Consider the following 16,545-nt stretch of genomic DNA (forward strand, 5'->3'; position numbering starts at 1 on the left):
TCTTTTCTCAAAGCACAAAGTCCTGAGAGATCTTGCTGGTGGTAACTGAGGCAAAGAGGAGATAGGGTATCTGAGATCTACCTGCATGTACTCTTGCTTTATTTAGTGGTGGTCCTGTGTTACCTTGTTTCTTCTTTAACTGTTCCTGAAGTAGGAGCATCTCATCCTGGTGCTCTTCAATTACTGTTTGAGCTTGTCTGGGATTTGCTGTGACCCATCGCTGTGCATAAAGGATGCTGTCCCTGAAAGCCAGATGTAGCCAAGCACACAGTTAAAATGCTTGGGCTGTTCCTTAGCTGAATCATCAAGGGAGTGAGTAAAGACCCTGCAGTGATGTACTTTGTGTTCACTCAATGCCTGCAGCTAAAGGGTGGCAGAAAGGACAGACCTGGCATCACTGATAGCAACTGATGCCTGATGCCTCTGAGCGCTTACAAGAATATTCCCAACGATATTGTCTTGTCTCTATATCAGCCTGCACGTATCTTTGGCCTGTCTCTATAACTTGCATGTAACTTTGACCAGCCCTGTAATGCCAAATGTCACCAGAGATTTGCACCCAGACACCTCACTCCTGGCCCCCATCAATGTTAATGCTGAGACAAAGAGCTCCCTCATGTAGGTGCCTTTTCAAGGAAGACCTGACCAGAGGCAGGAGGAATCCTACCTCCTGTGGGTTTGTGGTTTTCATGGGAGGGAGCTGAGTCCCCTTCCAGTCCCAGGCCTACAGACTGAGGAGGACATGCCTCAACTAACCAGGGGGAATCCACTCCATCAGCAAGGGTAAAGGAGATCTCAGCCTGTTTTTGTCTGGCTGTCCAAATGATGGGACAAGAAACAGGCTGCCCACAGAAGTGGTTGTGTCACCATTCCTGGAGGCCTTTAAAAGACATGGAGATGTGGCACTTGTTGACATGGGTCAGTGGTGGACATGACAGTGTTTGGCTAATAGAGTTAAGAGTTAATCTTACGGGTCTTTTTGAATCTAAATGACTCTGTAATTTTGAGAAACTTTGTTTACACCAAACTCCATCTCTCATCAGAGAAATGACACTGCAGGCAGGCAGTGTGTCTGCCAGCTGAGGGAGGGAACAGCAGTGCTTGCTTCAGGCTGTTAACCATGGGGTTCCTCTAGAGCTCCAGGGAGCCCTGGAGGGAGCCCAGTGGGACAGAGGCAGAACCACCTTGGGCTGGGCCTCTCCTGATGAGCTGGGAGCAAGGGGAGACCTGCGAGCCTCAGAGAGCTTAAAGGCACTTGGCAGTGGAGGATGCTGAGAGCTCCCTGCAGGAGAAACCTTCCCAGCCCTGTGCATGGTAAGGCTCTGGGTGCAGGGCAATACAGCCGCAGTTCCTGGAGGGATCTGCTCAAGCTGCTGCCTCGGACAGTCCATGGGATCTGCCAGGAGGACTCTCTTGGTTTCTCTGTGTAGATAAGGAGCAGGATGTGCTGCAGAGCAGGGCTTCCCTCTGCACCATGCGAGGGACAGGACAAGGCAGGTCCCTTGTCCCGGGGCTGGCTGCAGGCTGTGAATGTGGGTGTGCAGGCAGGGGTGCCCAGCGCTGTCCTTGCCAGCAGGGTGCCTGCAGCCCAGGGGCTGTGTGCAGGGGCAGGGACTCTGCTGCCTGCCAGGGTCAGCACTCAGCCTGCCCGGGAGCTCCCCACGGCGCTGGGGGAGAGGCGCTGGAGGTAAGCAACAACCCCTGGCAGGGAAGTAGAAGCGTTCTTGTGCACTGGAGAGGGTGCTGTGTGGGTCAGGGCTGCTCAGAGAGATGTGGATCTCATCTCTCTGAGCACGTTTGCAGAGGGTCCTTCTGAAAGACACTGAGGCAGCGATTGCCTGATAGGGAAGGATCCTGAGCTCTGATGTTTTCCACTCTTGGTGGGCAGGTTGGGCAGTGGGAGCTGGGAATTTCCTTCTCTGCTTTGGAGAAGGCACCGAGAGTCTTGTCAGGACTTGTGTGAGCTGCTGCTGAGCCCCTGCAGAGGCAGAGCTGCCCCTGGGCAGAGCCCTGCTGCCGGGAGGGGTGTGCAGGGCAGAGCTGAGCACACAGCCCATGGGATGGGCTCTGGGAGCACTGAGAGGGAGCAGAGCTGGGCCCAGAGCAGCAGCTCCTGGCAGGGACAGCTCCAGGCAGCAGAGACATGGGCAGGGAGTGGGGGGAAAGTGCAGCCCAAGCCTGGGGAGGCTGCGTTCAGGCAGCTCTCTTGGTGTCTGGCACTGGAGGTGGCTGCTGGCCATGCTCTGCTGGGCAAGGAGCTGACTTTCCCTCTAGAAAGTGCAGGGCAACTGAGAACCAGACTGATGGACTCTGCAGCAACCTTGAGTAGGCACAAACCCACAGAAAGTTGTGCCCTTTTTTCTGCCCAATGCTCAGACTCTTCACAGTTGCCTTCAAAATACTTCTTAGCAAATTTATCCCTAAAATGTCACTTGTCAGCTGTGACACTGGGAAAACAAACAAACCAACCAACCTCAGAGATAATCACAACCAACTCACACTGAGCCTCTCTTCTGTAGCCTGAAAGTGTTCACAGTTGTGAGTGTGTAAATTGAACTTCTGTATCTGACATCCCTCCTGTCCTAACCTGTCACTGCCTTTTTCTCCTGTGACAGTGCCCCATGCCCAGAGGCAGCAGATGTCCAACGGCAGCTCCATCACCCACTTCCTCCTCCTGCCATTCGCAGCCAGGCGGGAGCTGCAGCTCTGGCACTTCTGGCTCTTCCTGGGCATCTTCCTGGCTGCGCTCCTGGGCAACGGCCTCATCATCACCAGCACAGCCTGCGACCAGCACCTCCACACCCCCATGTACTTCTTCCTCCTCAACCTCTCCCTGCTGGACCTGGGCTGCATCTCCACCACTGTCCCCAAATCCATGGCCAATTCCCTGTGGGACACCAGGGCCATCTCCTACACAGGTTGTGCTGCACAGCTCTGTTTCTTTCTCTTTTTCATGTCAGCAGAGTATTTTCTCCTCACCACCATGTCCTACGACCACTACGTTGCCATCTGCAAGCCCCTGCACTACGGGAGCCTCCTGGGCAGCAGAGCTTGTGTCCACATGGCAGCAGCTGCCTGGGGTGCTGGGTTTCTCACTGCTCTGCTGCACACAGCCAATACATTTTCACTCCCCCTCTGCCGAGGCAATGCTGTGGAGCAGTTCTTCTGTGAAATCCCTCAGATCCTCAAGCTCTCCTGCTCACATTCCTACCTCAGGAAAGTTGGGCTTCTTGTGCTAAGTTTCTGTTTGGCACTTGGCTGTTTTGTGTTCATTGTGGGGTCCTATGTGCAGATCTTCAGGGCTGTGCTGAGGATCCCCTCTGAGCAGGGACGCCACAAAGCCTTTTCCACGTGCCTCCCTCACCTGGCTGTGGTCTCCCTCTTTGTCAGCACTGGTACCTTTACCTATTTGAAGCCCCCCTCCATCTCCTCCCCATCCCTGGATCTGGTGCTGTCAGTGCTGTACTCGGTGGTGCCTCCAGCAGTGAACCCCTCATCTACAGCCTGAGGAACCAGGAGCTCAAGGATGCTGTGAGGAAGCTGCTGACTGGATGTGTTTCAGCAGCCATACACTGCCTGCTGTCCTCTCCAAAAGGCTTCCATTGTAGGTCATGACAGGCCAAGTCTGTCTTTCCTGCTTTACAGTTGTTTTCCTGTTTCAATTTTTTATGATGTTGTGTTCATAGAAATGTCAGTTTTTATCTCCTCCTGCTTAAGTAGCCGCCCGTGTTGTGTGACCCACAGACTTTGTGTCAGTGAAGGTCTCTCATTGTATTCAAGGGAAATAAATGATCCTGCAGCAACTTCTTCTCCGTGCTATTTCCTCCCATGGCAGGAATGAAGGGGAATGAAATCAGCTTTCTGGCTGCTCCAGCTCTGGGATGGCTGCTCTGTGCCTGGAGCAGGAAGAGCTCTTGAGGAGCCCAAGGGCCGGGGCTGTTGTGCTGGTGTGGGGAGATGGGATGGCATGGGGGGGCTGCAGAGCTCTCAGGGTGTCCTGGGCAGGAGAGCAGGGGACACAGGGGTCCCTGCAGGGGACTCCCCTGCAATGGCCCAGGCTGGGGCTGCCTGGCTGGGAGCAGCCCATGGGAAAGGTCTGGGTGGGCAGGAGCTGGACAGGAGGCAGCGTGTGCCCTGGCAGCAAGGGAGGACAGCACCATGGCGGGCTGTATGACCAGGAGCATGGCAGGAGAACAAGGGAAGGGATGCTCTGGAATACTCCATCCAGGTTTCAGATCCCCAATTCAGGAACGCTATTGGTAAGCAGGAGGTTGTTTATCAGTAGGCCCTGAGGACAGGCAGGGACTGGAGCAGGGTGCCTGTGGAGAGAGGCTGGGGGAGCTGGGCTTGTCCATCCTGGAGAAGGGAAGGCTGATGGGGACCTGAGATCTTGGGAAGGGAAGGCTGTCGGGGACTGGCTGCCTGTACCGGCAAGGAGGTCATGGAGAATACAGAGCCAGGCTCCTGACCATGGTGCCTGGTGGGAGGACAAAAGGCAATGGGGGATAGTGACAGAGGAGAGGTTGAGCCAGGACATAAGGAAATCTTGTTCCCATAGGCTCAGGCAAGTGTTGCATCAGGGCACCCAGAGAGGCTGTGCAGTCTCTGGCCTTGGGGACTTCCAACTCAGAGTGAATCAAGCCTTGAACCACTTTCCCTGACCCTGTTCCTGACAGGTTGGACTTGAGACCTCCTGGGGTCCCTTCCAACCTCTGATTTCTTATGATCTTACAATAATGGGCTTATGAAGGGTCTGAAAGATGCTCCAAGGGCTGGAGCACATCTCCAATCGTGACAGCTGAGAGAGCTGAGGGTGCCGAGCCTGGAGAAGAGAAGGCTCCAGGGAGATATCTTAGCAATCTGCCTATACTTAGTCAGGGCCTACAAGAAACCTGGAGAGGGGCTTTCTACAAGGGTGTGCAGTGACAGGACAAGGGGGAATGGCTTTACATGAAAAAAGGGAGATTTGGCTTGGACATTAGGAGGGCGTTTTTCCCTGTGAGGGTGCTGAGGTGCTCACAGGGGGTGCCCAGAGAAGCTGTCACTGCCCCATCCCTGGCAGTGTTCAAGGCCAGGTTGGATGGCAGTCAGGTTTCTCTGAAGCAGTGCTTTGCCCAGCTCTGACGTTCACAAGGGATGTCAGAGGAAATCCCAGAATCCTTTCATTTGAAAAGACCCTTGAGAACATCGAGTCCAGGCATTAACTGCTGTGCTCTAAGGGCTGGAGCACGTCTCTGATGAAGACAGGCTGAGAGAGATGGGGGTGTTCAGCCTGGAGAAGAGAAAGTTCCAAGGAGACATCTTAGCATCTGCCCATAGCTAAACAGGGCCTACGAGAAATCTGGAGAGGGGCTTTTTAGAAGGGTGTGCAGTGACAGGACGAGGGGGAATGGATTTAAGCTGAAAAAAGGGAGATTTAGCTTGGACATTTGGAGGAATTTTTTCTATTTGAGGGTGGTGGAACACTGGCACAGGGTGCCCAGAGGATCTGTGGCTGCCCCATTCCCAGCAGTGTTCAAGGCCAGGTTGGTTTGGAGTCATCTTATGTGTGAAGCAGTGCTTTGTCCAGCTCTGATGTTCACAAGGGATGTCAGATGAAATCCAACTTGATCGTAAAGTTCTCTGCATGTACTCATGACTCAGGTGAGTCTGGTCTGCACAAGAGAGGCTCAGCATGGCCTTAGAGTCACTTTGACTGTGTTATTTATTTACTGGTTTAACACTGATGAGTTTTCTTTTTTTGGGGGTGTGTTATAACACATTCTCTGTATGACTGAAAACCTGAAGAGTATTGAAACAGGGAGAAGTTCTCAGCTTTTTGCAGATTAGTGCAGAGCCAGGAGAGCTGCAGTGTCCATCAGTCCTTTCCCATTTGCCCTCTGCTCAAACTTCCACTGCCTGTAAGATGCCTTCACACACACATGGATTTCAAGAACCCTCACAAACACCTGTCCTGTGCTGAGAGCAGGGCAGCACGGTTTCAAAGGGCAGATCACGGAGCTCTCATGGGGAGAAGCAAAGGACTGTGCCCAGCAGAGCATGGCCAGCAGCCACCTCCAGTGCCAGACACCAAGAGAGCTGCCTGAACGCAGCCTCCCCAGGCCTGGGCTGCACTTTCCCCCCACTCCCTGCCCATGTCTCTGCTGCCTGGAGCTGTCCCTGCCAGGAGCTGCTGCTCTGGGCCCAGCTCTGCTCCCTCTCAGTGCTCCCAGAGCCCATCCCATGGGCTGTGTGCTCAGCTCTGCCCTGCACACCCCTCCCGGCAGCAGGGCTCTGCCCAGGGGCACCTCTGCCTCTGCAGGAACCTCACACCTGGCACTCCATGGATCCATCAATGGTCAATGGAGAAACATGGTCACCCCCTGAGGAAAGCCTGGAGAGCTTCTGAACTCTTCAGGGAGTTACTGGTGGCAATGAGCAGTGTGCAGGGAGGTGAGGGAGGGTGGAGGGAAGTCAGCAAGAAGCAAGGTGATGGTTCAGGGCTTTAACCAATCCTTACAAGCAGGACGGAGCCCAGCAATGGAGAGCAGTTGATGGCTGTAGGTGGAGGAGGAGGAGGTGCTCCTGGAGTGTGGCTGCAGAGCCTGGACAAACCAGAGGCTGTCTGAGAAGTTTCCCTCATGGGAACATGCCTCAGCGTGGCACATGGGGCATGCCCACTGCTGGGGGTGCCTGAACACTGCTCCTCATGCCCCATGAGCCGACCTTCCTGTCTGCCTCTCCTGCACTACCCAAACTTGCCTGGAATGCAGGATCCATCCCTGAGCCTGCAGAATGCAGGAACCTCCTGCAGTGAGGGGTCACTGCTGCAGGGGAAGTGCAAAGCTTCTGTGAGACACTTGTGAGTGTGGGCAGAGAGAGGGGTGTGCACAGCAGAGAGGGTGACACAGGCAGGAAGCTGTCCCAGATGGGGTGCCCTGTCCCCACAGCATGGGGTACCTTGCACCCAAGGACACCACCTTTCCTTCTGGCTCTTGCCAGGAAGTTCTCAATCCAGACCATTCCCTTTTCCCACTGCTCTCCCATGGTGCTTAGTTCTCTATCCTGATGGCATCACCCATTCCTCTAGAAGCCTCCTTTAGATGGCCTTGCTGAGGGATATTCACTCCACCTGCTGAATTGACACTATAGTAGCAGCCTACAACTACTTGAAATGTGGCTTCAGAGATGATGGAGGTTTTCTTGCTAGCTGGAAGAGAAGGAAACCTCTGCAAAGTGCAGCTTGGAAGGTTCAGACTCAAAGTCAGGAAAGAGAAATATCTGTCAAAAGGTGGAGTTGTGGTGCAAGAGGTCACCCAGAGGGAGTCTGGCTCAGCCCATGGCTTTGTGTTTCAAGGAGCAGACAGCGATGAGTGCAGAGATGTGACTGAAAGTACAGAAATGCCAGGTGAGAGCCAGGTGGGAAAGCAAGATGGGTGTCAAGAGCCTGAAGGGAAAGAGGTGCAGGCATGGGCCAGTGAAGGACAGCCTGCAGCAGAGATGAGTGAGGATTCTGGCAAGGCTGAAAGGCCCAAAAGAACAAAAGGTCTCTGTGCCCTGGGCTATGGCAGTTGCCTCTTTCATCAAGGCCTATCAGGAGAGCTTTCATTCTCAGGATTTCAGGCTCTACTTCTCCAAGGGCTCTGGTCAGGGCTTGGCCTTTCTGCTTCATCAAACAAACCAAGGGTTTTCTCACCACCAGACACCTGCATTTTGCCTTTGTCTCCCAGTAGTCACAGCCTGCAGTTACTTGCTTTAAGGAGTCCCTGGGGAGGCTTTGTCAGTAACAGCCCTCAGTGGGGCCCATTAATGCTGAAGGGACTTGGGGCTTTGTTTCTGACTTGGACTTCTTGAGAGGTTTCCTCAGCCTCCTCTCAGCACCTGAGGTTCATGGACTCAGCCCAAATACACCATGGGGCTCATTAAAACCTTTGGGTTTTGTCAAGCCTTGCAGATTGCACAGCACATTGGAGGTTTCCCAAGTGCAGGAAGATTGCAAAGAGCAACTGATAAAAGTTACGTGAAAGTGTTTATTTTCTTACTTTTCAGTTTAGGAATTTCTGTGACTTCTGCAATGCCTGGCACAGGGATCACTGGAACCTGCCAGGGCCCTGCCGCGTTCCGCAATGCCCGGGGGGCTTGCGCGGGCCTTGCCGGAGCCAGGCAGGTCCCCTTGTGCTGAGCTCCCAGGGACAGCACCAGCAGCTGCACTGCCCAGGGGCTGCTCCTGCCCTGACACCTTCTCAGCACCTCTGACACCAGCAGCTCCTGCACACAGAAGGCTCCTGCTTCGCCCCCAGCACCTCTGCAGGCAGAGCTCAGCTCCAAGCACATGAACAAGCCCAGCGCCTCCTCCTCACCCAGCCCCTGCTCCTACAGCTGGGATGGCACCAGCACATCTCCTGACAGCTTCTCCTCCCTTTAGAGCACGCACCCACCATGGGTTTCAAGCCAGCACTAAAAGAGGATTGCAAAGTCAAAGAACACGTACCTGGATGCGCAGGGCAGGCACGGGAGATGCAGCCTCCCGAGGGAGGGCTCTCCTCTGCACTGGTTCCTGCAGGGCTCTGGCTCCTTCAATAGCCCACGCTCAGCGTGGGGGCCCCGTCACAATGGGCGTCTCCACAGCGACCACCACGGCTTTGTGATGGCGGCAGCATCGTGCCCATGGCACTGGGCACCCAGGGGTGCTGCGGGAGTCACCATGGGGGACCAGCCTCTGCCCAGCCGGCTCGGGGACGCCCCTCTCAGGCTGCTCTTCCTCAGTGCCTTTGGTCCAGAGGTGGAGCATGCGAGGGGTCACAGCTCAACCTGGGTAATGGAACAGGGCATCACGGCCACCTACGAGAACTGGAGAGTGACCGACATTGGCACAGCAGAGAATCATGGAATCCCAGACTGGGTTGGGCTGGAAGGGACCTTAAAGCTCATCCAGCTCCAACCCTTGCCATGGGCAGGGACAGCTTCCACTAGAGCAGCTTGCTCCAAGCCCCTGTGTCCAACCTGGCCTTGAGCACTGCCAGGGATGGGGCAGCCACAGCTTCTCTGGGCAAGAGTCTGCCCCGTCTCACTACCTTGAATGTGAGGAATCTTTTCCTACTATGAAATGAAATTAAATGAGATAAATGAAATGAAATGAACTCCTGTTTCCACTTGGAACCATTGTGTATCCTTAAAAATTAATCTGGACCTGAAAAAACATTTGACATTTTAGTCAAATAACAGGCTCATCCTTATTTGACTGATTATCATTGCAGGGGTTAAATTGAAATAGCACAGCACAACACAGTACTGCACAGCAGAGCAGAGAACAACACAGCTATGGAGATCCTCCTGCCCTGATAGCTCAGTATCTGCCATTCTTCATTTCTTTTAAAAAGGAAGAAGTCCCAACAACTTGCTTTCTTAGCACAGGGAAAGTTCAACAACAGTTGTGCAAGGGAGCATTTGAAACCGATGGTTTGGGAGTCACAGCAGCAACGTGCTCAGCAGTAAACAACATGAATGTTTTCTGTCCTTTTCCTGCTTTCAAATCCATCTCCTACCAAACAAACCACAATCCCCACATGGCAGCACAGCAGCTGTGACTGACTTCACTGTGCTTGACAGGATACACTGAATATTGTTGATACGCTATCAGGAGGTGTGCAAGGATGGCTGCTTATTGTGAGCCAAACCCTTCAGGTGCGCTAAAAGAATCAACTGCCTTGAAAACAGAAGAGATTGGGAAAGAAAACAAACCCTGCTGCTGTTATTTTAAAAGGCAAGAGGAAAAGGATGAGCACCAGACAAAAATCAGGCAGCCCATGCCTTGGTGAATGTCTGGAGGGTCTCTGGGGGGTCACTTGGCAGGCAGATGTGGCTCGATGGGGGTCACTTGGGGGGTATTTGTGGGTCTGGGGAGTGTCATGGTTTAGCCCAGCCGGTAACTGAGAACCACGCAGCCGCTCGCTCACTCTCCTTCCTCTCCCCCCACCTCCCTCTGACCTCCATCCCCACCCCCCCCCCAGGCTCCAGAGGGAAGGGGAGGAGAATGGAAAGAATGTAACTGCCATGGGTTGAGATAAGAGCAGTCCAGTAACTAAGGGATAACTGAAACCCACTGCTGCTACCGCCAGTAACAATAATGGTGAGGGGAAGAACAAGGGGGGAGAATACAATTGCTCACCACTCGCCGACCAATACCCAGCCTGCCCCGAGGAGGGATCTGGGCGTCACGAGTGACTCCCCCCAGTTTCCCCCTGGGGCGGCTGCGGGGTCTCTCTGCCACCCTGCGGGATGGAGGGATGTGGGCAGGGGAGGGAAGGGCAGCGCAAGGGACGTGACCACGTTTGATGCCTACAGGAAAGCTGGAGGGGGATTCTTTACAAGGGTGTGTAGTGGTCAGACAAGTGGGAACGGCTTTAAGTTGACAGGGGGGTGAATAAGATGAGACCTTAGGGGGAAGTTCTTCCCTGTGAGCGTGGTGGGACACTGTCACAGGCTGCCCAGAATGACATTCATTCGGCAGCGGGTCTTTCCTGGTTCAAGGCAAGCAGAAAGGCAGCTTTTCCTGGATTTACCACAGATTTAATATAGATTGGATGAGAGGGAGAGAAATTCTATTGAATAAGGGTCAGGATGGAGAAAGTGCTCCCTGCTCATGGCAAGGTTGGAGTAAAAATCCAATAAACCCCAGGTTTGCCAGATTTGGGAGGGATTTGGTCTGTGGTGACACCCAAAGCACCCCCAGAGCATCCTCAGGATGCCCAGAGCAACCCAGGGATGCCCCTAGAGATGCCCAGAGAGTGCCTGCAGCACCTCCAGAGCACCCCATGGACCCAGTCAGGGTTCATGCATCACAATGACCTTGGGGGCATGGGGACCACAGGGGTGGCTGATTCTGGAACTCTCCGTATTCAGGTGTGCGAGGCCACGGAACCCCACGGAACCCTTCAGGAAGCCTTCAGAGTGCCCAGTGCCATGGGCACGATGCTGCCGCCATCACAAAGCCGTGGTGGTCGCTGTGGAGACGCCCATTGTGACAGGGCCCCCCCGCTGAGCGTGGGCTATTGAAGGAGCCAGAGCCCTGCAGGAACCAGTGCAGAGGAGAGCCCTCCCTCGGGAGGCTGCATCTCCCGTGCCTGCCCTGCGCATCCAGCAGCACGAGGCCGATGTGAAGCTGCTGCAGGGGCAGCAGCGCCGGGACCTGAAGGAGCAGCACAAGAAGCACCTCAAGAGGCTTTTGGCTCTGCATAAGCACCTGCAGCCAGGTGGGACCCCAGAACCCGGCACCCCAGGACCCAGCCCCCCCTGCACCCCAAAATCCCAGCGGGGAGCCCCGAATCCCCCAAACCCAAACCCTGCAGCTCCAAATCCGCCCCGGCTCAGCGTAGCTGCCAGGAGGTCCCTGAAAAAGGGGTGGTCTGAAAAGTGGGGTCCCCCCAGCACGTGCCCTGGGGTCCCCCCAGATGCTGTGGGGCCTCAAATCCACTGGGGGGACCCCATCATTGCTTTGGGCTCAGTAGTGAATTCAGGGTGTCGGGGGGCTTGGACCCTCCAAGAGTGGCACCCCAATAAAGGGCCCTGGAGGCAGCCAAAGCAATCGTGGTGCCCCCTAGAATCCTAGGGGACCCGAAATCTCCTTGAAGCAACAGACAAGCAGGCAGGACCCCCAAATGGGTGGCCTGTAGCACCTCCAAAGTGAACTGCACCCCACCATCACCATGGGCCCTGCCAAATGAACCCGAGGACCGAAAATCCTGGAGAGGCCCCACCAAACACCCCCACCCCCAACTGGAGGTGCCCCTAGAAAGCTGCTCCCTCCCTCCAATGCCACCCAGGCCCAAATTGCTCCTTGTTGCCCCCAAATCACACCCCATGGGGCACCCCAACTCCCCCCCTCTCTGCTATCAGGGAGTCGTCAGGGCCAGCCCCAGAGTGGGGGTTGCCTAATTTGGGGTGTCCCCCTGAAAAAGACCAAAGAGGTCATGTGGGGGATGAGCAGGAGCACCTGTGGCAGGGAGTGGGAGCACTGGGAGGGACTGGGAAGGACTGGGAGCACCTGCAGCAGGTAGTGGGAGCATTGGGAGGGACTGGGAGTTGAGCACAGCTGCAAGGGGGAAGACCTGCAGCAGGGACTGGGAACACTGGGATATTGAAACCCCAGCAGTATCTGGGGCCATAGTGGCCTATGTTGGTCTGTACTGGTGCAAACTGGTCCATACTGCTCCATACTGGGATGTGTAAATTTGCGGCCAACACCACGTTGGGTGGGAGCATTGATGTGCTGGTTTTTACTTGGTTTCTGACATTGCTCAGGTGGAACTTTGACATCCTGTAGTGTTTCCAACACTGCTGTTGCTGCTTCCCCTACCTCTGTGAGGTATCTCCTCTGATTAAGACATCTCTAGAATGGTACATTTTCACCTTCTGAGGAAGTGAGATCTCCTGTGGGTTTGTGGTGTTCATGGGAGGGAGCTGAGTCCCCTTCCAGCCCCAGGGCTACAATCCCGGGAGGAGATGCCTCAACTGAGCAGGCTGAATCCCTTCCTTCAGCAGGGGTAAAGGAGATCCCAGCCTGTCCTGGCCTGCCTGTCCTCTCTGATGATGGGACAAGAAACAGGCTGCCTGCTGGAGTGGTTGTGTCATCATCCCTGGAGGTATATAAAAGACATGTTCTAATGGACATGGTTCATGTGTTGACTTGCCAGTGTTCGGTTAATGGTGGACTCAATGTTCTTAAGGGTCTTTTCCAACATAAATGTTTCCATGATTCTACAAACTCTCATTGTTCAGACCAACCTCTGTCTCTCCTCATAGCAATGACACTGCAGGCAGGCAGTGTGTCTGCCAGCTGAGGGAGGGAACAGCAGTGCTTGCTTCAGGCTGTTTCCCATGGTGTTCCCTAGAGCCCCAGGCAGCCCCGGTGGGAGCTCAGCAGGGCAGAGGCAGAGCCACCTTGGGCTGGGCCTCTGCTGCTGAGCTGGGCCTGGCTCCTGGGATGCAGAGAGATGCTGGCAAGCGGGCAGCCCTGCAGAGAGACAGCTCTGGCCAGGAGCAGGGCTGGGGCACTGCCTGCAGGCACCCAGGGGAGACCTGCGAGCCTCAGAGAGCTTAAAGGCACTTGGCAGTGGAGGATGCTGAGAGCTCCCTGCAGGAGAAACCTTCCCAGCCCTGTGCATGGTAAGGCTCTGGGTGCAGGGCAATGCAGCCGCAGTTCCTGGAGGGATCTGCTCAAGCTGCTGCCTCGGACAGTCCATGGGATCTGTCAGGAGGACTCTCTTGGTTTCTCTGTGTAGATAAAGAGGAGGATGTGCTGCAGAGCAGGGCTTCCCTCTGCACCATGCGAGGGACACTGTTACAGGCCACCGGATCAGGGTGAGGAAGTTGACGAGGCCTTCTACAAGCAGCTGAGAGCAGCCTCACAGTCACAGGCCGTGGTCGTCGTGGGGGATTTTAATTTCCCTGATGTTTGCTGGAAGGACTACACAGCAACCCAGCCACAGTCCAGGAGGTTCCTCCAGTGTGTGGATGATAACTTCCTCATCCAAATGGTGGATCAGCCAACCAGGAGAGGAGCGCTGCTGGATCTCATCCTCACTAACAAGGAGGGTCTGGTCGAAGCAGTAAATGTTGAGGGCTGCCTTGGTTGCAGCGACCACGAGATGGTGGAATTCAGGATCTTGTGTGGTAGGACCAGTACAATAGCAAGTAGAATTGCAACCCTGGACTTCAGCAGGGCAAACTTTGGCCTTTTCAAGCAATTGCTAGGGGAAGTCCCATAGGCAAGGCTGCTTGAAGGTAAAAGGGCCCAAGATAGTTGGTTGGCATTCAAGGATTGCTTATTCCAAGCTCAAGAGCTGAGCATCCCGACACGTAGGAAGTCAAGGAAGAGGGCCAGGAGACCTGCGTGGCTGAATAAGGAACTGCTGGGTATGCTCAAGTGGAAGAGCAGAGTTTATAGGTCATGGAAGGAGGGGCTGGCCACTCGGGAGGAATATAAGGCTGCTGCTAGAGGATGTAGGAAGGCAGCTAGGATGGCTAAGGCCTCCTTAGAATTAAATCTGGCGAGAGGGGTCAAGGACAACAGAAAGAGCTTTTTCAAATACATAGCTGATAAAACTAACACCAGAGGCAAGGTTGGCTCACTGGTGAATGGGATGGGTGCCCTGGTGACAGAAGATACAGAGATGGCAGAGTTATTGAATGCCTTCTTTGTCTCAGTCTACTCTGCCGGAGGCAGTCCTGAAGAGCCCTGTACTCCTGAGACCTCAGATGAAGTCAGGTCACTGGAGCAGTTTGCCTTAGTCCATGAGGAATGGGTTAGGGACCAGTTGAGCAATCTGGACATCCATAAATCCATGGGTCCAGATGGGATGCACCCGCGGGTGCTGAGGGAACTGGCGGAAGTCATTGCTAGACCGCTCTCCATCATCTTTACCAAGTCTTGGGAAACGGGAGAGGTGCCTGAGGACTGGAGGAAAGCAAATGTCACTCCAGTCTTCAAAAAGGGCAAGAAGGAGGACCCGGGTAACTATAGACCGGTCAGCCTCACCTCCATCCCTGGAAAAGTGATGGAACACCTTATCCTTGATGCTATCTTAAGGCATGTCAAGGATAAGAGGGTTATGAGGGGCAGTCAACATGGCTTTACCAAGGGGAAGTCATGCTTGACCAACCTCATAGCCTTTTATGAGGAAATAACATTGTGGATGGATGATGGCAGAGCGGTGGATGTGGTCTACCTTGACTTCAGCAAATCATTTGACACAGTCTCCCACAGCATCCTCATAGCTAAATTGAGGAAGTGTGGCCTGGATGATCAGGTAGTGAGATGGACTGCGAACTGGCTGAAGGACAGAAGCCAGAGAGTTGTAGTCTATGGGGCGGAGTCCAGTTGGAGGCCTGTATCTAGTGGAGTGCCTCAAGGGTCAGTACTGGGACCAGTATTATTTAATATATTCATCAATGATTTAGATGAGGGAATTGAGTGTACTGTCAGCAAGTTTGCTGATGACACTAAGCTGGGAGGAGTGGCTGACATGCCAGAAGGCTGTGCTGCCATCCAGCGGGACCTGGACAGGCTGGAGAGTTGGGCAGGGAGAAACTTGATGAAATATAACAAGGGAAAGTGTAGAGTCCTGCATCTGGGCAGGAACAACCCCAGGTTCCAGTATAGGTTGGGGAACGACCTGTTAGAGAGTAGTGTAGGGGAGAGGGACCTGGGGGTCCTAGTGGATGGCAGGATGACCATGAGCCAACACTGTGCCCTTGTGGCCAAGAAGGCCAATGGCATCCTGGGGTGTATTAGAAGGGGGGTGGTCAGTAGGTCGAGAGAGGTCCTCCTTCCCCTCTACTCTGCCCTGGTGAGACCGAATCTGGAATATTGTGTCCAGTTCTGGGCCCCGCAGTTCAAGAAGGACGGGGACCTGCTGGAGAGAGTCCAGCGCAGGGCAACTAAGATGATGAAGGGAGTGGAGCATCTCCCTTATCAGGAAAGGCTGAGGGAGCTGGGTCTCTATAGTTTGGAGAAGAGGAGACTGCGGGGGGACCTTATTAGTGTCTATAAATATATAAAGGGGGAGTGTCACGAGGATGGAGCCAGGCTCTTCTCAATGGCAAACAATGATAAGACAAGGGGTAATGGGTATAAACTGGAACACAAGAGGTTCCACTTAAACTTGAGAAGAAACTTCTTCTCAGTGAGGGTGACAGAACACTGGAACAGGCTGCCCAGGGAGGTTGTGGAGTCTCCTTCTCTGGAGACATTCAAAACCCGCCTGGACACATTCCTGTGTAACCTTATCTAGGTGTTCCTGCTCTGGCAGGGGGATTGGACTAGATGATCTTTTGAGGTCCCTTCCAATCTCTAACATACTGTGATACTGTGATACTGTGACAGGACAAGGCAGGTCCCTTGTCCCGGGGCTGGCTGCAGGCTGTGAATGTGGGTGTGCAGGCAGGGGTGCCCAGCGCTGTCCTTGCGAGCAGGGTGCCTGCAGCCCAGGGGCTGTGTGCAGGGGCAGGGACTCTGCTGCCTGCCAGGGTCAGCACTCAGCCTGCCCGGGAGCTCCCCACGGCGCTGGGGGAGAGGCGCTGGAGGTAAGGAACAACCCCTGGCAGGGCAGTAGAAGTGTTCTTGTGCACTGGAGAGGGTGCTGTGTGGGTCAGGGCTGCTCAGAGCTCCACATCACTCTGAGGGTCCTTCTGAAAGACACTGAGGCAGTGATTGCCTGATAGGGAAGGATCCTGAGCTTTGACGTTTTCCACTCTTGGTGGGCAGGTTGGGCAGTGGGAGCTGGGAATTTCCTTCTCTGCTTTGGAGAAGGCACCGAGAGTCTTGTCAGGACTTGTGTGAGCTGCTCCTGAGACCCTGCAGAGGCAGAGATGCCCCTGGGCAGAGCCCTGCTGTCGGGAACCTCACACCTGGCACTCCATGGATCCATCAATGGTGAATGGAGAATACCAGAATCACAGAATCCCAAGGGTTGGAAGGGAGCTCAAAAGCTCATCTAGTCCAACCCCCCTGCAAGAGCAGGGTAACCTAGAGTACATCACACAGGAACTTGTCCAGCTGGGCCTTGA

The 16,545-nt window shown here is 54.5% G+C and overlaps 1 protein-coding gene across 1 annotated transcript; it reads left to right on the forward strand.

Moving 5' to 3' along the window:
• Positions 1-2,638: 2,638 nt before the first annotated feature.
• On the forward strand, positions 2,639-3,508 carry LOC308228498 (olfactory receptor 14J1-like; the record flags this gene model as incomplete). The annotated part of the gene is made up of 1 exon (XM_080631885.1): positions 2,639-3,508. One exon carries the CDS (start codon positions 2,639-2,641, stop codon positions 3,506-3,508), a length of 870 nt encoding a protein of 289 aa, XP_080488011.1.
• Positions 3,509-16,545: the final 13,037 nt, after the last annotated feature.

The sequence above is a fragment of the Psittacula echo genome, assembly GCF_963264785.1.
Source record: "Psittacula echo genome assembly, chromosome: 19".
NCBI lineage: Eukaryota > Metazoa > Chordata > Aves > Psittaciformes > Psittacidae > Psittacula > Psittacula echo.